Here is a 21963-nt window from a genome sequence, read left to right as displayed (position 1 = left end):
TACTCTTCAACATAACTCACTCTGGACAAACTCTTTGCTTCTCTTTGGCTGACTTAGAGGACCTATTCATTTTTTCAGATGCCTTCTTTAAAAATTTCCTTTCTGTTCATTTGGGATTTTGCCATTTTCTCCAAAAAGGAGACAGGGCCTCAGACCATTCACTTTCTCTGTCTGCACTCCCTGTCTGCTGATGTGATCAGCATCACTTTTTGCAATCTAAAAGAGAATCACAGTTTGTCACTATCTTCCACACTTCCCTTCTTCCTCCTGGAATACTTCAAATAAAACTGGCAGGACAGCTATTTTAATCTCTGAATCAATTTCCTTGTATAACTTTATTAGGAAAAAGAGAATAAAACAGGAATTAAAATGAATTCAGCTTTAGTTCAAAGCTTGCAGTTTAGGTAGTCTCATAAACAGCTTGTAACATATCCCAAAATTCTTGAAAATATGAGTCTTGAAAGTTCTCTCTTTTGGGAAAGCAAATTGAAGACACCTAATTAACTATTTAAAGTATAAAACCTGAACATAAATGTGAGAAAAAGATCAGGTGTTGGAATTTTAATAGCCTATTGGATTGGAAGACTGGTTTGCTATGGCAGACACTATGAAAAGCCCTTTAACAACCTCAGATAAACACAGACTTTCCTTCTAGCCATCATACCCTTGCTTTTGTTTATATATCTAAGCTGTGACTGCAGTAACTAACTCAGTAGAGTTTCCATGGAGACTGGAAAGTAATTTTAAACACCCATGACTTTCAGAATATAAATCTCTATTACCAGATATTGTATGAGTTGCTAGAGGCAACATTTCCTAATCATTCTTAGTTACTTCTCTATATTTTTTGTAATCTACTCACACAAATATGCATAGAAAACAAAACTCTGAGAAGATTATAAAAACTGAATAAGCATTTGTAGTTCAGATGAGCTACCAATACTGATTTTCCTTGCTCCACAAAGGAAATCTCTTTAAATCTGCTTAGAATTATAACTTTAACTTCTATGCAAAGAATTAAGTATTTTTAGTTTAAAAGCTCAGAAAATATGTTGATTTAAAAGGATGTACTAAATAAGGAGAGAGGCTAAAACAGCAAATTTCAATTTATGCATCTAAAAATACAATGCAAAAGTTATATTTTAATATATCTATATATAAATATAGATATTATATATATATATATATATATAAGTTATATCTGTATAATCAGTAAAATATGTATTATTTAATTCAACTTTACCACAGCTTACATAAACAATTTTAACCTATGCATTTAGTTCTCTTTTTAATTGCAGGTGCAGGTTGTCATTGAGTCTTAATGGTGTGTTTGCTGATTCTTTCCAAGCAAAACCAAAAGGACTGATACTAAATATTACATCAAAGGAAGGCTTGCATTGCCATCCATTCTGCCTGGCTCATATTTTGTTCTCTCCCTTTCTCCCAGAGGCCGTAACACTCAGCTCTGTTATACTGAAAGGACTAATGCTAAATATTACATCAAAGGAGGGTTTGCGTTCCCGTCCATTCTGCCTGGCTCGTATTTTGCTCTCTCCCTTTCTCCCAGAGGCTGTAACAGCCAGTTCTGCTGCTCCCTGGCTTGTAACAAGTGAGCCATAATACACAGGCTCCTCTCACTGACCAGCAAAAGAAACTGCTAGAGTCTTGTCCTTTCTTCAAAATTGTTTTGAAGCAGAATTTACTTCATGTTTTCATTTATTTTTCCTTTCTTTAGCACACTTTGGTTCTGCTAATGTACACACATATCTAAGTAAGTATTTAATGAGTTCAATTAATTTGGATTTGTTACAGAGTTTTTCCCTCCAGCAACAATAGGAAAAAACAACCACCTCATGACAGATGAGGTGGTGACAGATGCTCATTTTCTCACTCACTGTACCTTAAGATTTTAACTTTTATATTTTTCAGATCCTGTACTGCATTAGTGCATAACTCTGAACTCCATAAAGTGTTAGTAAGATCTCTTCGCATTTTGGACTGACAAAACAATACTTGCAAGCCTCAGAACCAAGGACACCCTCTGCCCCAGTCCCTGAAAAGTATAAACAAAAGTGAATCGCGGTGCAGGGAGTGAAACTGGGGTATATGACTTCATTACCTGAAGTAATAATTAGAGAATTACCCCCTGATATGAAAATAGACCAAACTTATATCTGTCTGAAAAATTCATGACCATTGTCCATTTTGGATGTAGCCCCTTGGGTAGGCTTTGTCTGCCATTAATGTACCTGAAGATCCTTTGTTAAATATATCTGCTTTTATCTTTTTAACTTAGTTTCACCTCTATCTCTAGGTAAGCTTATTCCAGGCATTATCTAAATGGCCTCTTTTAAAAAACAAAACTGGGGATATAATGCAGATATAGAAAAAGTGAAAATGTCATGCAAATTTGTCTGCCAAACTGAGTATTATGATTTTCCAAGGGAGCTGTTCTGTATGAATTGCTTTTTAATTGATATAACATTTTCTTTTCTCTTGCTGTGTACAAAGCACTGTAAATAGAGATGTATCATATGAGTGGGAAGAGGCAATTGAAGATAAAAAACATTGATTTCTTTTTCTCCTTGGAGTTCTTCATGATGTGAACTTATGGCAGAGCATGTTTGCTACAAGTAGAGGGAAGTGAAGAGCTTAGGAAAGCCTTCCCTGCTATGAGCATTGGACAGGTACAACTTTTTTCATGTTTTCACATGGAATTCGACTTTTAGCTTGATTTTTTAAAATCCCAATGGTATCAAGAAAGAAGAAAAGATAAAGTTGCTACTGTCCTTGGTAGAGTTAAAATTAATCTGCTGTGCAGCAGCATCTGCTTTTCCACACTTTCCTTGCTGTTTCCCAGACCTGTGCACAGACCAATGCCTTCTACTTCCCCATCCCCTACTTAAATAAAACCATATTCCCAACTCCAATAAAACTATAGCTGTCAATTTCCTGCTAAAACAGTGATGTAGAGATTAAATATTTCAGACATGTTATCACTGAGCTGCCATTGCCTGACCCCTTGCAATGGTCAGTACTAAATTGCTAAAGCAACCTGTGCTGGTCTAATCTCAGGGACAACAGCATAACTTTGCAAGGATAATTTGGATGCAGAACTGAGTACTGCACCGTGATATCCAAGTGTGGGTGAGACAATTTAATTTCTGTATTGGAAACACTGTTGTCCCAAACTCTCCCTGGGACATCTCAGCGTGGTTGCAGGCTTCTGTAGTGCTGCATTATTTGCTGAAGGCAACAGCAATATATTCAGCCACGGAGGTGGTCCTCAGTTGCTTGGTGGCCAGCACAGCAAAGGATTAAAGCCAAAATACAGTCCCTCCTCTGGTCCCTGTGGGGAGTTTTAACACCAGTTTGTGACCTTGAAGGTTCAGTTTTTATTGCCCATTCTCACAATACCTAGATGAATTCAGGGCTTTTAAGTATGTTTTCTGCTAAAGCATATTTAACAAACATCCAAAATCTTGGTCCAAATAGCAGGTAGGTTTTTTGGTCCTACTTAAAGAGATTGTAATGCCTCTTGTATTGTGGAAAACAAGAGCAAGCACCAGGTAAAAGTAGAAACATTAATTTGGAATTAAAATATTTTTCCCTTTCTTTTCCTTATTTTATAATGACTTTATATTCATAAATCTACCCAATCAGAAATGTCTATTTGCCTTTAACATGCTGTCACCTGACACTAAGAGGACAGACAAGTTCTTTTAGGGATCCTTGGCAGAATGATGATGGTACTAAGCTGTAGTTACAATTAAGGCTTTATTTTCTTAGTTTTCTTAATTAAGAATTTTATTATTAGCATAACACAGCACAACAAATGAGATTAGGAAAGAAATTGACTTAGAAAGAAGGCTGAAAACCATCATTATTAAGCATTCACTATAAATGCCTTAGTTTAATGGTCAAGGCCTTGCAATGTTCTGATGAAAGACAACCTAAATCACCTAACTAGCATTTGGATATGTTTGAAAATAACTACTACCAGCAGGTCATATTGCTGTGTCACATTGCAGTTTACATTTCAATACAAGAACATTAATGGCAGTTTTAGACCAGAGGGATCAATTTCAATAAATCTTGTTGTACTCCCCCGCATACACACTGTATCTCACATAGCTAATATCCTTGCCCAACTGCCAAGGCTTGACACTCAAAACACGGCATCTTGAAATCACGTGCAGAGGAAAGAAGCAGAGAGGGGAGCAGAGGTGAGAAAGTTCATGAGGGAGAAGAACTCAGTTACACTTCATACTGCCTGCAAAGTTGTACACTGCTTTACTACTGACTCATGCAGTCTGGGATTTTTTGAGATTTTGAACAAAAATCATCCAGCTTGTATGACTGAAACTGCAGTCTTAATGCTGCTAGATATCCCAACTTGCAGAACGTATATGCAAAATTGAAACCCCAAAGGAACACCTCCATCAATATATTTCAAGCTTTGACTGTGGTACAGGGATCATGATATTCCTCTGAAGAGTAACAGATTCAGAATATTAGAGTACTGAGAAAAGTGAATAATCTTCAGCTTCAGATGAGAGTGGAAACTGTTCGGGAACATTATTAAGTCCCTAATTGGACTTGGTTGGCTGGCAGCAGAGTTATCATTTGGGAATGCTGAGCAACTGTGTAACTCTGTCAATATACAGCTACATGGAGATAAGAAGAGTGTATTAGTTACCGCTCAGCCAAAAAAAACTATTACTGTCACAAGATTGTAAGACTTTTATTACTAACAAAAATAAACATTGAGAGTTGATTATAATATACGAATTCTTTTATCATTGTCAGTGTGTAACTATAAAATGGATAGACTTGGTAAAAATTAAACTCAGTGTTTCATGTACCTTCTTTAGCATACTGTTATATTTTACCATCCCTAAGTTTGTTTTCCTTTCTGATAAACTCCAGCAGCTCACCACCAGCCTGACAGAGGTATTTTCCACTTTAACCTTTTGAAAAATAAACTCATTTAAAAACAGACAAAACTGAAAATCTCATTAAGAATTAACATGATCTAATTAATGGACAGAAGTTCAGCCCAGCAGCATTCAGATACTTATCTGATCATCTGGTTTGCTTTTATCCACCTCAGTGTAACCCTCAGTGACCACATCTGAAGAACAGCAGGATGTGGTACAGATTAGAAGACACCTCCTTTAATGAACAGCAGTTCTCTGAATGGCTGAGGATTTGCACAATACTCATCAACTGCACTATAAATCTCCACTGTGAAATTTCCAGTCCAGCAAAGCAAGTTTATGGGTATAGTTAAGCCAGAGCTCTCCTCTTGCCAGATGCAGGGAGCAGCAAGGCATAATTTGCTAGTTTGTCATGTTTTCCCAGATAAAAGATTCTGGCCATTTCGTATCAGACAGACCTCCACATTTCTATGACTGAGGAAAAGGGTCTTAGGAAAGGAGTGACGCATCCTTCCTTACCACAGACCAGGTATAACAAGAAAAGATCAATCCCCAGAACTTCAGCCCTTATCTGCAGGGGTGGCAGCTGTAGAGAAAGGTGTAGCTCTCTCATTTTGGAAGTTGCAGCCACAAATACAATGTAGCTGCCAGTCTGCAGCTGGTGCTAACAAGGAGACTGCAATGTGGTGGTTAATAGTTCATGTCTAGTTATGGCCAATAGCTGCCCTAAACAACAAGCATATCAGCTGATACATATAGGTATAGATATATAAAAAGTTATTTAAGCCATTTAGGTCCAATGGAAGTCAAGAGTGACTTAGTCCTGAAGCATGTTGTTGAGACAAGCTCCACTGAGGAGCTGCACTCACCAATTGGTGACTGAGTAGGACCTGGGTGTGGGGTTGCTGCCAGTGACTTGATGACTGTACTGCCTGAGCTCAACTCATATTAGAGGGCAAAGAAAGACATAGTACACCCTGAGGGAATTCTGCCACTATTTACTCCACTTTCTTATTAGACATTCCACTGTCAGCATTAGTAGGGCTTGATGCAGCTGAGGACAGCTGAATGAACACTCTGATACTGGGTGGATGCCTAGAATCTAAGAAAATGTCACATTTACAGTGAAGGAGGTTCAAGTGAGTGGTGTAAATCCTACAGAAGCCCTTAATACCACAACAAAATAAATGAAAAGAGCAAGTGTGAGTAAGAGCCAATAGGACCAAGGACCACATACAAACAATTTCTTCTCCACAAACATGTTTCTTTCTGTGATTTAAGGGCATAAAGAAAGGAACGAATAAAAATGCCATTAAAAATTTATCATCTGTCTTTTCTGATTAACTATTATAATGCATGAACTAGTTTTTGGACAGTAAACCCACAGAAAACGTTTTCTCATGAGGTTTGTATTTTCAAGTCAGAGGTTTACTATTTTCAAGACACAAACCACTTTGATAAGGATTTGCAAAAATTCCTATTTGTAATGTGAATATTTTAATTAAAGGTTCAGTAGGAAGAAAAATATAAGTATCAAAGCAAGTAGTTCAGGCCAGAGTGCTGCTTAATCCTAACATCAAATGTTATCAAGAAAAGCCTTTAGAAAAACAAGTATATGTTTGTCCTTTTTCATGGAGAGTTTTCTAAAGCCATGCATTGGCAATGTCAGTGATAAGAGAGGCTAACACTTTATGGCATGTACAATACTTTGAGTCAGCAGTGCCCTGGCAGTCAGGAGGGCCAAGCATATCCTGGGGGCATCAGGGACAGCATCACCAGCTGTGCAAGGGAGGGGATTGTCCTGCTCTTCTCTGCACTGGGGCAGCCTCACCTCAAGTGCTGGGAGCCTGATATCTAGCTATTAGAGAACATCTGAAGTGGGGAGAAGAGGATGTTGAAAGTCTGGAATTGAAGCCATATGAGGAGCAGCTGAGGTCACTTGGTCTGTTCAGCCTGGAGGAGACTGAGAGGAGACCTCACTGTGGTCTTCAGCATCTTCATGAGGGGGAGCAGAGGGGCAGACATTGATCTCTTCACCACTGCCACCAGTAACAGGACCCAAGGAAACATCATGAAACTTAGTCAGGGGAAGTTTAGTTTATCAGGAACAGTTTCTTCATGCAGAGGGTGGCTGGGCTTTGGAATAGGATCCCTGGGGAAGTGATCACAGCACCAAGCCTGACAGAATTTAAGTGTGTGTGCAATGTTATCAGGCACAGGGTTTTATTCTTGGGGTGTCCTGCACAGGGTCAGGAGTTACATTTGATGATCCTGAGGGGTCCCTTCCAACTCAACATATTCCATGAATTCTATGACTTTATGATAATACTCTGGATGACATAATGTTTTTGTTGGTCTATCATGAGTGATCTGAAAATTATAGAACAGTAAATAAACCCAAATGATTTATTTGAAAGATTTTCTTTTCTTTCTATACTAAATATATGCTTCTTTTATCTTTTAAGAAAAATCAATTGCAGTATATATTACTTCTCAAATATCCAGGGCTATGCCCTGCCCTTCAGTTTGAAATGTGGGGATTTTTTTTTTTGATATGTTGGGAGAAACATGGTGGAAGACATTGGAGTGGGTCTTTAAACTGGAAAGCATGTAGGCAGTTTGAGCTAGCACCAATTTAGCATTTGTGAAACAAAGTTTGATGACAGACTTTTGAGGGAAAAGATAAGATGTCACCTCAGAGAACTGTTTCATGCACGCAATTTCCTACAACAGGAATTCTGTAGCAAACTATGGGTGAAAAACAGCTAAGCAAACTGGTTTGGAATACAGGGTTTTAAAACACATTTTTTCCACCAAGCATAACCCTTTCACAATTAATTTAAAAATATTTTTAACTTAGAAAATTTATTTTTCAGAGAAAACATCCGGTTTGCCACTGGTCATTGTTCTTCTTAAAGTACAAGTGAAGATAAAAAGTGAAAAGAATTTTAGAGTTATTTTCTGCATAACAAAAGTACCCTATCAATAGTAAATATTAAAAAAGAAAATGGTAAATTTCATGTAATTGCAAATACCATCAATTGAAAAATGCATTTTTGTTTCTTATATTTAAGTCCATAAATAACACAATTTCTCTTTTCCCTTATCCAGTGTGCAAATGAAAGACTTAGAAAGAAAAGAAAGGATAATATCAAACTGTGTTCAACTTCACTCTTTTTTTCCACAGCATATAATTTGTGTGTCTTTTGTTTTAAGCAGGAGAATGACATGAAATTATCCACCAGCATGCATCTCCTTGCTCCTAAGTGGCAGAAAACTATGAATATGTCAAAAGCAACTGAAGGACATCTGCTTAAATATATGTTAATATCAAGCACAAGTATATGTATATGTGTGTGTGTGTGTGTGTGTGTGTGTGTGCAATACAGTATAAGTTGTATACGTATTTAACACCAGTCTGCTCCATCTGAGTATTTTTGCAGCTGGGTCCCAGCTGTATGGCTGTGCTGAGGTTGCTGCCAGCCCCATGGCAGCCACTCAGCCTGTGCAGAGGTCACCAGTGGCACAGTGCCACTGTGTCCAGGAGGTGTCCCCAGGGACAGGGCTCTGATACACATGGCACCTGGCTGCCCACTGTACCGCAGGACTCCACCAGCTGCTGCATGACGGGTCATGTGCTTTGGCAAAGAGAGGTGGAGGCTAAATTTGCCTAGAGGAACTTTCCAGTCATTTTCCCTGGTATACAGCATATAATGAATTTTCTTCAATGACAGAACTTGCTACAGTATCGAGAGGTAAAAGAAAACCAGCCTATCTGTATATCAAATTTGTGTTAGGCAGGAATATTAGACTAAAATTTTACATGTGGAAGCAAGAAGGTATGAATGTATACCCTTTAGAAATGTGTGAAGCAGTGCTGACAGTAACTTAACAGCTCAGTTTGTTTTGAGGACTTCTTACATTGGCCCATAACATGATAAAGTCCTTTCCAGTTTGTTTTTTTCTTTTCCCTCAATGACTATTAAAAAAAATGCCATCATATCTTCCATTACAAGACATAAAAGAAGACATAAATGGTCAATTTCCAGTATACTGTAGCTGTAGCTGCCAACTTTTAATTCAGTTGAGGTATAGAATCAACAGAAAAAGTTCAAAGACATGAAAGAATTTCTTCCACAATGTTGTTACAGAATGACAACTACTACTGACGTATCTAGTAAATCCACTAGCCAAATGCCACGTGAAAGTGAAAACTTTCATATTTTTCATGCCTAAATTCTCAGTGTTATCTTGAATTGATAGAGTCTTTTTGAGGTTCTACTTTAAAACCATCTAAAATGAATAATTTAATCAAAATACATGTATTACAAAACACCCAGCCCTCCACAAACTCCATATATTTCTAGTAATGGCTAAAGTAATATTGCACAGCTCAGGATGTGCTGTGGTGTTATCTTATGGCATTCCAATAGTCTTCGCCTAGACCTACTTCCTAATAATTACCTCCCACGTGTTGTGGTCAAAGATGAAGAATGCAAAATCAATATTTAATTCTGGTTTTAATTTGAAATTAAATTCGTTTTCATGCTGTTCTGAGTATACTGGTTATTACTACATTCTGCAAATAATTTCTGTCTAAATACAGAAGTAAACACAGTGTGATAAAGTTCTAAAAATCACAAATTGTCTGCTGCAACTGAGGCTCTGTCACCTCATGAAATAGTATCTTTTGCCAGTTAATTTGTTCTCAGAGATCATGAGCTTGAGCAGTCTGCAGCAGGGAGAAGGGGGCAGTTAAAATGACATCTTAGAAAAAGCAAAGAAGACAATGAAGGAGGAATATCTTTCATGGAAGACCCTCTGAATTCTTTAAGAAGATGTGTAACCATTATCTTTCCAACAGGGACATTAAAAATATCCATCATGGCATTTTTCACAAATGCTGTATTTTTTAAAGGGTGAGGTTAATCACTGTGTTTCCTGGCATACTGTCTTCCCTGCTCCCATAGATCTCAGCCAAAAATGCAGGAAAAAATTGATTTTGTACACCTTAACAGGTTTACAAAACAGATCATCAATAGCTCAAAGCCTCTTAGACTCCTTCAGCCTTATGTGTTTCCTGAGGAAGCACCCCTGAATCTGAGATTTCAGCAATGTGAAATTCTCAGGTTTTGGATTCAGGCACAAGAGAGCCCTCCACAGCAGTGTCTTCAGCAGTCACCAGACTGCGATAAAAATATTGCTGGACAAATATTTGTAGTTGGGAGAACGTTTTCAGGTGCAGAGGAGCAACTTAGAGCAAGTGTAAAACACTATATACCATGTGCTCTATCCCCATTTATCCTTCAGACCTAGACAAGTTTCACATTAAGGGTTTCAACCAGGAACATAAAACTTCAGCCTTTTAGATCATGTTTTAGATACCTGCTGTTTCTGACCTAGGTAAAATATTACATTAGAAACATGATGAGTATAAGGATATTTCAATTCATTACAATCCATTCATTAGATGTCTAGAAAAGTATTTGTAAAATACTTTAACTTCAACTCAGAGACATTTATTTCTGTGGAACTTCTACAGAACTCAGCATATTGATTTGGTACTAGTTGCAAAGACAGTACAAAGCCATCACCCTCTCCTTTGTACCATAAGGGACCGCTGCCATTAAGGACACAACTTATGTGCACTGAGACACTAAGATGAAAAGGGGCATAGCACCTCCAAGTGAAATGTACAGAGAGAAAAGGCTAGCAAACGTAGATGCTACAGGTGCTAGTATAAAACAGGAATTAATGCAAGCACTGTGACAGTAGAGCTGAACTAAAAATTACTCATCGAGATGGCATTGAGCCACTCTCAACATTCACTTATTTCTCCTTCAAATTTAATTTGAAGGTATTTCTAAAGAAAATAGATCCCACTAGGCTACTTTCTTGAAACATGTGGATGCTATCTTAAGAATTCAGCTAAATGGGAAGTTTTGGTTATTTGGTTATACCCTTTTTCTACTTTAAAACTCAGGAAAGCAGAAAATGATGCCCTACAACTGATTCCTATTTAAAGGAAATACAAAATCTTCATCTTTTTAGGATGACATGACCAAAGTGCATCAAACTATTTCAAGGTACACATCTTGCAGCATTAGCTGCATTGCTGAAAGAGAAAGCCTCTTAGTAAATGCAGCTTCAGATCCTGAGGAGAGTTCCATAGAAGAACTGCTGAGTCAAAGCATGTTTGATTTGCTCTTTTTGCTAGCAGACAGACTTTCAGCACAAATCCATTCTCTCTGAATCCTTGGCTACATATTACACATACAGGTGTTAACAGATTTAGATAAAATTATGGATACTGATTTTTTAAATGTAAAATGTTAATAGTAACATTGGCTATATAATTTTTCACAGCTTAGTAGATATATGCTGACTTAGATATGGTATCTACAGGTACAACAATTATTTATCTATATCTGTAGTTAAAAAGGAGAAACACCAGTCATATTTTCAGGCTGCAAAAAATTTCTTTTAATATAAAAAATTATCCCAACACACATTTTAAACCAAAGCCCTTTATCCAAACCTAAAATGTACCTGTAGATTCATTGTCCTTATTGCAGTGCAGTTTCTAGATCAAGTCTTGAAGCTGATGTGATATGATTTGAACTTGGACTTGACCTGCTCATGTATATGAAAAGGCACTACTGCTTAGAGAGGCACATTTATCACAGAGAAAAGCATTTTTAGCCCCAAAAGGACTTAAAAGCCCCTGCTCTCTCCTCCTGTAACTTTCAGAAAGACACAGATACCTGCACGTAGCCATACTTGCTTTTCTGCAGCATTGGCAATTGCCATTTTTCTTTAACTTTTCTCACATTCAGAAGCAAGTTGTGCAATTACTATCGAAATTGAAGCCAGGGCTGATCAAAATTAATTATGAGCTGTGAGATGGGAGTAATGAAAAAAAGGAAGAACAGCAGAACAGCAACTGGGCTTATGACATTAAAAATACAAATAACAGGCAAATCTATGTCTCATTCTGACAAGTGAGGAACTCAGTATATTTGTCATTCCTTTCATCATGCAGATTACTTCTCAGTAGCTCTTGACACATAATAATGCAATCCCTTCTTTCTACCAAATTTCTGTAAGAGCTGTCAACTCTTTGTAAAACTTCTAGATAAAAATGGTTGGAAAATCATATTTCATAATTATTCTCTTTAAGAACTCCATAGTTTTAAAATATTTTCTTGCTTCATTTTACAGTGACTTTTTTCTTTTAAATTAGCTTGAAGCCTAGTTACTTTTTACCAGAATACAAAAAGTGCCAAACATAACAGATCTAGGAGACTGGAAAACAAACAGGTGGGAAAATTAATAATAAGTACTCATATTTACACTTGCTATAAAAGGAGTCTTTGTGCTAGAGGAAGAGAGATAATACATGGCATGCCATCTGGTTTGCCTGGAGATGGGACAATGAAATTTTCAAATCACAGCTGGTCCTAGACAAGACATTATCAACCCCATGCTAGAATCAAATCAGCTCATGGACAATGAAAAACAGGACAAATCAAGAAAGTGCTTCCTCTGGCAGAGCCAGAAAGCAGTGCCACTGGCAGTCACATCTGCAGGTCCAGATGGGACATTAGTGTACTCCTTGTTTTTCTGTTTTTGTTAAACCTTTGCAGCAGTATCTATGAATTAACACTTTCAGCTACCTCCTGTTAGATAGGAGATTGTGTCTCCTGCTGTCGAACAGACCAGTAGTCACAAATGTGTAATATCAAGTACTTATACTATGTTTCCAGCTTGTAAAACATGGGCAAAACATCCCTTTGTCATACTGACAGGGAGCAAATGTTCCTTCCTCTTGGAGTATCACACAGAAACTCCACTCAGATACATTCAATTGTCCAAAGATAGTTACTCAATCTATACTACTTGTGCAAGCTTCAAGGTTCTCTCAAAAATGGAAGGAGTTGCTCATAAGAGCAATTTGGTGTAGAGGCATACAGATAACTTGATGGAGAAATGGTGGGACACAGCCTGGAATTGTCCCTTTCCCCTGGAGGACTGTAAATGATTACATGCCTGGTGCTTACATGGCAAATGTTTGTCAACCCAAGATCCCATTTCACTGCAGCAGAGTCAAGCTAAGCTTTTCAGTTATTATTTTCAGAGTGATAAATGACCAATCTCATCTTATACAGACCAAGAAAAACTCCAGGTGTTGAGAGCGAAAGTGTTCCATGGGTTCAGTGACACCTTCTACCACAACAATAGGTAGAAGAGTATGAAAGGGAGAAAATTATTTTTCTTGGATGGTTTAATGCTGTGCAATAATTTGTGTTAAAAACAGGCATCACAGCATCATAACGTTTTAAGTGTGAAACATGCTTCTGACCTTGGCTGTCCTGAAAGAAGTACACACTGGAACATATCTTCAAACAAATTTTAAAAAGCCAAAGAAATATACTGAACCAACCACACAAACTCCTAACAAAATCCTCTTTCACACACAGCTGTCCCATGGGAGCTACATGCAAGAGAGCATGTGGAGCACACATGACAAATGTTATTCATATCACTCAGAAAACTGCTGAAAGGATCTTGGATATTAAAATAACTCATAAAGGAAAAAAAATCACTGAGGGAAAGTCTGGCTTTCCTTTTATGTTAGCTTTACTTAAAAAAGCTTTAGACTGTCTGGATGCTGACTGACTTGTGTGATTCACTCATTTTAACACTTGTGTTCACACATTTGGACACTTGATTCACAAGATGGACAGAATGATGTATATCCAGCCACAGATAAAAAAATTAAATTTAAAAATGACCCTCAAACAAAGTAACTCATTTTTTTCTGTCAAGTATGGGAACACTTTCTGGTATCTTAGCAGTTAGTCTCCACATTAGCATGTTTCTGGTTTTAGTAGTATCAATGATGTACATGAACTGAAATTACAGAAAACATAATGGCTACAATTAATAACATGCAAAACATTTTTAAATATTCATTGTCTTTCCTGACTGAGAAAAAACCATTCACCATATATTCAGGTATAGGAATGCTTGAGCATTTAACTGGAAGTCTTCCAAAACAATTTACACTGTCACAGCAGATAAGTGATATCATACATAGTCTCTGAGTTTTTATTTAATATCAATTCCAAGTTTTACTTACCAATCCTGCACAGCATTGAAAGAGTCTTCATTTGTGATGTCATACATTAAAATGAAGCCCATTGCACCCCGGTAGTAAGCTGTGGTAATTGTTCTGTACCTTTCCTGGCCTGCTGTGTCCTGAAACAATAACAAATGAAATTTTTACATTGCACATAATTGACAACTTGTTTTTTCTTTTTTATTCTTTTATAGAAAAGAAAGAGTTATTGTACAACTCTGTAACTGAGAATAAGTAAAAATAGGAGAACTCTGCACTGGGTCGTAACAGGAGGGACATATCAACTTTTTTACTAAGGGAGAGTGGAGAGCAGCAGAAAGGCATGGCCCCCTGTCAGCCTAAATATTCTGAATCATTAATGATTCATTTTATTCACCCTGAGAGTTGATAAGAACTTTCTCTTCTGATCCTGCCTTGTACCTTTTCCAGTGTGACAGAAGTAAAATCTCAATAAAATGCTGGAAAAAAATAGCATCCCAAAGACTGTCATTACAAGAAAAGGATAGTTCCTGAAGCCAGGAAACATCTGGAACAAAAAGGCAATGTCTAACTGTTCTGTTCTTGTGATTTTAATCCACAGGTCCTCATGTCAATGAGCACCAATACGGCTTTTTGCTGACAAAAGAAAAGAAAAAAAAAAAAAGGAAAAAACCAAACTGTATGGCAGTGCTTTCAAAACAAGGATGATATTTGGGAAAAAAAAAAAAAAAAAAGAAAAGAAATTTGCTCTCAGTCCCTTACCTCAACCCAATTTTCTCCCTCATCTTAATCAACTGTCTTTAAAGCAAGAAATGTAGAAATTTAAGCCTTATCTCTTACTGCTTGCTTTCTTTATTTCCATTAAAAACTTTTCAGGGCAGCAACTAGCTTTTAATATATTTAATGCAGTATCCAGAATAGTGTTTAGTCTAGAGAAAAGAAGGCTGGCAGCTCATTAATGCTCATTAATGCTTTTATTAATATAATATAAATTTTCAAGACAGGTGGCAAGATGGTACCAGACTCTTTTCAGTGGTGCCCAGTGACAGGACAAGGAACAATGGCCATAAACTATGCACAGAAAGTTTCACCTCAGCTTGATGAAGAACCTCTTTACATTGAGGGTGGCACTGGAGCAGGCTGCCCAGGGTGGTTGTGAGTGTCCCTCTCTGGAGACACTCAACCCCCATCTGGATGTGTTCCTGTGTCACCTGCTCTGGGTGACACCGCATTGGCCCAGGGGTTGGACAGGATGATCTCCAGGGTCTTTCCCAACACTAAGTATTCTCTGATTCTGTAATAAAATCACCTATGTCTGCACTAAAATTGAGACACAACAGCAATAACTGAAATATAGGAAATGCATAACTGTTTAATGTTCCAGCCTACCTATTTAATATATTAATCCATTAATATTAATAGCATTACAGGAGACATATTTCAGTGCAATTCTGTAATTAATAGATCATCGGTGCAAATTTAATTTTAACAAACTTTGAAAATTAATATAATTATTTCCAATTTTTTTTCAGTAGCTAGAAAATTAAACAGATAAATCCATTTCATTTATCTTCCTACAAAGAAGACTAACCAGTAACAAACATATTTGGTATGTTTTCTGAAATAGTTTCCAGTCTAGAAGTACTCCCTTGTGAACAAAAGAAAAATAGATTAGGTGGGCCTCCATTTCTGCATATATATAATCTAGTTAATAAACTAATAAAATAAGAAAAGGAGATTCTACATGCAACAGAAAAGACTTTTAGAATTAAAAAAAATATCCAGGGTCATCACTGAAACTAACATCAGGTAGAATATATGACTCCTCTTCATCCTGGATTACAATAACTGCTGCTTTGATGTAGTTTCAGTGATTCAAGAGGAAAAGCTAAAGCAATAGTTAGACTTTAGCAGGTCTCACATGAAGTTAGGTTACATCTTTGTGGGAAAGGCCAAACAGATCTAAACTGTTTCTATTTATGCTCTGAACTGGCTGAGCCTCTACCAGCTGTGGTCTGGAGCTCGGATAGCTGCTCTCAGATTTTTTGGTGTTCCTGAATATTATTATATTAAGATGTGCACTAAGCCTGTGCATATTTCATTTATGAAAAATGTTTGTTTTTTTCTTTTCACTTTTTTTTTTTGTTTGTTGGTTTGTTGTTTGGGTTTGTGGGTTATTTTGTTGTTGTTGGTTTCATTTATTTGATTTTTATTAGAAAAAACATCTGGGATGCACAGAAGGAAAATACAGCCCGCAGCAAACATTCAGCCTGTCCAGGCTTGTTTGATTTTCAAACAAAATTTATCAGCGTCTATCTGCTTGACTTTTAGTTAGAGATATGTTTGATTAGAATGTACGACAGTATGAAAAGCAGGAGGCCACTCTTACTGAGGACAATTTTATTTTGCTCTGGGTAGTTTCCACTGAAGCCCACCTGCAAGATAAGAGTGAAAAGCCCTAGCAATAAAGCCACTAGTCAATGATGCTTTCGCTTAGGAACTTTTGATTATAAAAATAAATAATGAAAATTAAAAATTAGTTTAAAGCATGACAAATCAAGATGATAGTCCTTAAATGATTTTACACAAAGGGGCAGGAAGCTTCAGATAAAGATCCAAACACTTACTGACTTTGGGACAGAAGATGTTTGTCTAGACCCAAGCTTGTCAGCCTGCGAAGGAACCAGGTATTTGGAGTTGTTCTCAAATTCTAATTCATAATTCTAAATTCATAGCTAATGCTATGTTAATACGATGATAAAAAAAAGATTTTCTAAAGTGCTATTTCAATATACATGACATAGATGGATGACCATTAATAAAGGGGAGCACATTAGCTCCAAATATAGATAATCATAATCTTCTTTGTATTATTTTATATTCATTTCCTATGGAGAAGCAATTAAAAATTTAATAGGCCTAATTGAAAATTTATGCAGTAAAGTTTTTATGATCATGTAAGAAATGAATCCAAATATAAATAAGCAAAGTGACAAAACTTTTGTGCTCCACACATTCATAGGCATGTTCTTTCATAACTGCCCTAAGGATAGGTCCTTTCATATGACTATCAAGGAACTTAAATACAAATTGACAGGAGAGATAGTATGCTAGAAAAATAAAAATTTAATATTAAATATTATATTTTACCACACTAATTTTGTTTATTTCAAACAGATAATACTATGTACATTATTTTTCCATTTATTAGCTTTTATTCTTATGGAAGACAGAAAGCAGAAAAGAATTATTTCCAAATTTTATCATATTTCTAGTTGTACATCACAATGATTGTATCCTCAGGCACTGTCATATACTTGTACTTAAAGAAAACCTTTTTTCAATTCAGGTAGGGCGACTGTCTGCTGCTATGCTTTCTTAGTCTATTTGGCAAGACCACAGGATTGATCTGATTACTGTCTTCTTAGATTTAAATTCTAAAATATAACATCTATACTTGCACTGACTAATGTTTATTTCTAAGCAAATGAAATAAAATAAGCTTGAGGAAGAATAAAATTTGGCCTATTATTGACTGACATTTTAAACAAGGCAGTTCATTTTTATCTTTGATGAGCAGAAAACAAGACACATAGATCATATTGGAGACATCTTCATTCATGTAGTTAATGTCTGGTAAGAACAGATGATTGTTCATTAAATGAGTGGAAATGCAGAGAGGAATGAATGAGGGTGAGGGACTGATTTATGAAAACTACCACACACAAGAGATAAAAAGAAGTATTTTAGAAATCTTGAACAAAACACACACACAAACACACTCAAATCTCAGCAGCTACAAGAAATATTTTCAAATATTACATTCACTTTCATAAATTCAATTTTTAATACAGATACACTATTCAATTCATTTCTGGTTAGCTGATCCTATCTTTGTGGATCTTTTTTAGAAGGCAACTATTTTTAATTATTAAATCACATTAATATAAGGTTTAGTGGTCACAGTACTTTCAAAATAGTCCATTTTCTGAGCATTGTATACAGCATATTAGCTAATAGCCCACAGTCTTGAGTATTTAGAAGACTCTGATACTTGCATAGATTTCCTTTTCATGTTTTGATGCCTCTAGTATGCTTTGTTTGGCTTCTTAACTGATTTTTTCATGTATAATAGAAATAAGTCATCTGCAAATATTTTTGTGCTCCAGATCCTAATATGTACAATTTCATATTAAAAAAATTCATTGTTTTTTGCGAGTGATTCAATAGCTAAAAGGACCACTAAAGTTTTTCTATCAGTAAAGGTCTTGAAGAGGGCACATTGATTGTAGAAGGAAAATGAGAATGGTAGAGGTACAGATAGAATGCAAAATATCTGACTCTGCCTCTTGATGAAGATGGCAATCTGGTATGCTTTTGGCCAACTGTCCTTTCCTTCTTCCTGATCATATATGTATCAAGTGATAGGCAGACAAATAATTTCATATTACCTTGGCTCTTCATTTGAGTTAAACTTAAAGCTGTGAAATTTGACGTACAATAAAACAATAAGCAAAGATCTGTTAATTGTTTGTATCTACATGAATCAGTGTTTGTCTTGTGTTCCTCTCTTTAATAATGTCATGGTTCTCATTGTTGCTGTGGAACTGCTATATAATTGGAGGCTTTATTGTATGGGGAATGCACCAGCTGCTGACAACAATGTTCCCAGGGGAATGGAGAGAGATCATGTAATAGCCATCTGTGAAAGTAGAAGCACTTGAGGACAGGAAGCAGGCTGACTCAAGAGGAAATCATGTGTTTCACATGAAATTAAGAGTTTAGGGGGCTGGAAAGTCTCACAATACAAACCAAGGTTCTGAAAGTAATCCTGGAGATACTATTGCATATCTTACTTGCAAAGTACAGGTATCTAACTCAACAGAAGTAAACCCCTCCTACTGTCAAGTCCTGCTAAGCTAGATTTCATCAAGAATGTGCTATACCAGCTTAGACTACGCCAGTGTTTTTGCAATGGGTTAAATCAGACACTTGAATTCATCTGTTGTGTCCTCCCTCTCACCATCACCTAGCACTGCACCACTGACAGGAACAATACTTTAGGCAAATAACTTGCAAGGGGAGTTGCTCATTATTAGCATAGGCGGTTCTGAAGGTGGAAACAAACAGCATTTGGCAGCAGAACTTTTAATGAAACTGTCATGAGAGTTCAGCCTGCAAAACACAAATTTATTTTTTAGCATGCTTAAATGACTCTGTGCCTCTGAATTTCTGTTCTGTATGCCAAACATACAAATATCTCTTTTAGATCCACTTTCTCACTACAAATTTTAGTCATATCATAATACAGCTTGTTTTATGTGCCATAAACCTGGCAAGAATAGAGGAGGATTTCTTGGATAGTGTTTCTACCTCTGCTTCAAATCCACACCATTTGAAGGCAAGGCAAATGGAAAGATAAAATTAGAAATGTGAGTTGAGCGAATCCTCAATTTGCAGGCCAAATTTTTCTTATTCAAATTACTCTTAGTAGGTAAAGAAAACTGCAATCAAGAACCTCAGCTCCCTAATTAGTTTCATTTTTCTTTCCTGCTGTTGCTACCCCAAGGTTATTTATATACTCAATCAAACAGATTATGTATTTCCCTAATTTTACTGATCTCTCCTCAGATATTTCTGGGGTCTCAGGAAAAAAAAAAGGATAAAAATAAAAGTATGACAAACCATAACTCCCCCCCCCCCAATCAGCAAGCCAACCAACCAAAAAAACGCCAAAAAAACCCCCAAAAGGCAAATATTCACCACCACCTCAGAACTAACTAAAAAAAAAAAACAAAAACAAAAAAACCCAAAAAACCAAAGAAACCCCACCAAACAAACAAATACAAAAACTCCAAAATAAAAACAAACAAGAAAACAATCAAAGAAGTTATTCAAGGAGGAGCAAGAGAGCATCTCTGCAAAAATCCTATTGAAATAACACCCAGGAAGAGTAGCTGCGGGTTTCTATCAGAAGCAACTGGGCAGGGCACAGAGAAAGAGGACAGGGAGAAAAGCTGCTGGAGCAGGAGGAGCTGATTATCCCAGGAGCACTGTTCTCAACAAACAGCACTTTCAACAGAAAGTGTTAGGTACATAGAAACACAGACAGATGAGCACTTACAACTAGGAAAGGAAAACACAGTTCAAAACACTTACTTTAGCAAAGCTACAATGAAAAAAAAGTAACACAGTGTTACATGTAACAAACCAATTCAGTCTTTGCTTATGTACCTACTTTCTGTCAGCAGCTCTTTTCAAATCTCACATGGCTTTGGTCTCCCAGGAAGTCTGTATTTTACATTCATATGTGTATATGTGTATATATATACACATGTATTTATACATGTATAAATATATGACTGTACCTGTGAATGCATACATGTGTTTGTAGAAATATATATAGGCATTTGGAGCTTGAAAAGCCAGCTACTGAGCTTGCTAATACATACCTGCTAATCCTTATAACTCACCTCAAAATCAGAGCTGACAGTTCCTCAAACAGGAGGGATGCAGGAACATGGCAGGGCTAGCTGGAAATATCTGGGGTCAGAGCAGCAGGGAGAGATATTATTCCAATGTGGCTGGCAAAAAGGGGCCTGGGGCGGGGCTGTCCTGGCAGGACAAAGGTAAAGCAGAGCCTGCACTGAGACACTGGCTCCTAGAAAGGAGGAAAGCCCTCCTAGGAGGGCTGGCACGGGAAAAGTATTTTACTGACAGATTAACTTTCTCTCACTCCATCTACGGAGCTGCTCATTGCACCTGAAATTAATATAATTTTAAACTTACTGCTTTTCTCCTTTCCTGTTCTTTCTTCTCTCTCCTTCATTTTTAAGACTCACATAACACATCCATTCTCTGCAGTTCAGCTATCATGCCTTCCTTACACACAAAATTTAGAAAAGCAGAGTAGCACTGTCTCTTTTCTAGCCCAGTGGAACTTGACCTCAGTGGCCATCAGCTCTGGCCTCAATTTTTGAACCCTGTTGCCATTTCAGCACACACCACCCCCCCCCCCCCCCCCCCCTTTTTTCCCACCACAGGCTGTAGCTCAATCCTGGTCCTGTCTTCACTTTGACTATCATCTGTCCTAATTTGCTGGATGTGAGGATTAATTCCTCTTGTCCTTCTTCCCCATCTTTGGACATGCGTTGGATCAGTAGAATGTGGCATTATCCATAAAAGTAAAACAAATTAAAATACTCCTTTATATTTTTACCAAACTTCCTTTTAAGTCTCAAGAAGAATTTCTTTCTGGAAAGGATCATCTTTTGCTTTCAATATCTTTTTATTTTTTGTATTTTATGACAAGTGTTACAAAATTAAGGTTATATACTGCTACCAAAACCACATAGTGGAAATAATGACCTTATAAAATCTAATTTTCACTTCATGTAGTATTGCCAGTATATTTTAAGAGTCACATTAAAAGGTAAATGAATATTGAAATGCAGTTTTTCACCATATCTAAAGAAAAAAAAAAGAGATAACTTTCTATTTGTATTATTCTGAAATACTTGTAAATCAAAATGTAAAAATTTCCTCACATTTTTCAGGAAAAAAACTAAGCAACAGAGACTCATTCTGAAAAAAAATTAGTTCTATATAATCAAAATCAGCAAAACCGTAACAAGTATCCTTGCTTTACAGGCATTTATCACCATTTGTGAAGCAGCACATGAAAAAAATGTGATATTCTTAGTTTTGTCATTTTTTGTTTTATAAAACTCCTGCTCCTAGTCCTGAGGTTGTACAAGAACAGCAATGGCTTTTTTCTTCTTTTTAATTTTCATATTCAGAGACCAGAAATGTGTCCTGGTACATAATGAAAAAAAAAAAAACCAACAAACCAACAAAATTTTAATATAAACTGAAATTAATATATTATCAATAAAATTTTTA

At 36.5% G+C, this 21963-nt stretch overlaps 1 protein-coding gene across 3 annotated transcripts in view; it reads right to left on the bottom strand.

The window, feature by feature from the left end:
• The window catches only part of RAB3C (RAB3C, member RAS oncogene family), a 129245-nt gene that overhangs the window by 56335 nt on the left and 50947 nt on the right, over window positions 1-21963 (bottom strand). For all 3 annotated transcript variants that reach the window (XM_038124203.1, XM_038124201.1, XM_038124202.1), the window contains exon 3: window positions 14083-14201. In XM_038124203.1, coding sequence (XP_037980131.1) covers window positions 14083-14201 — 119 coding nt within the window. The remainder of the gene's footprint in view (window positions 1-14082; window positions 14202-21963) is intronic.

The sequence above is a fragment of the Motacilla alba genome, chromosome Z (assembly GCF_015832195.1).
Source record: "Motacilla alba alba isolate MOTALB_02 chromosome Z, Motacilla_alba_V1.0_pri, whole genome shotgun sequence".
Classification (NCBI taxonomy): domain Eukaryota; kingdom Metazoa; phylum Chordata; class Aves; order Passeriformes; family Motacillidae; genus Motacilla; species Motacilla alba.
Note: the sequence above shows the minus strand (reverse complement) of the source record. Positions and strands in the feature narration are given on the sequence as shown.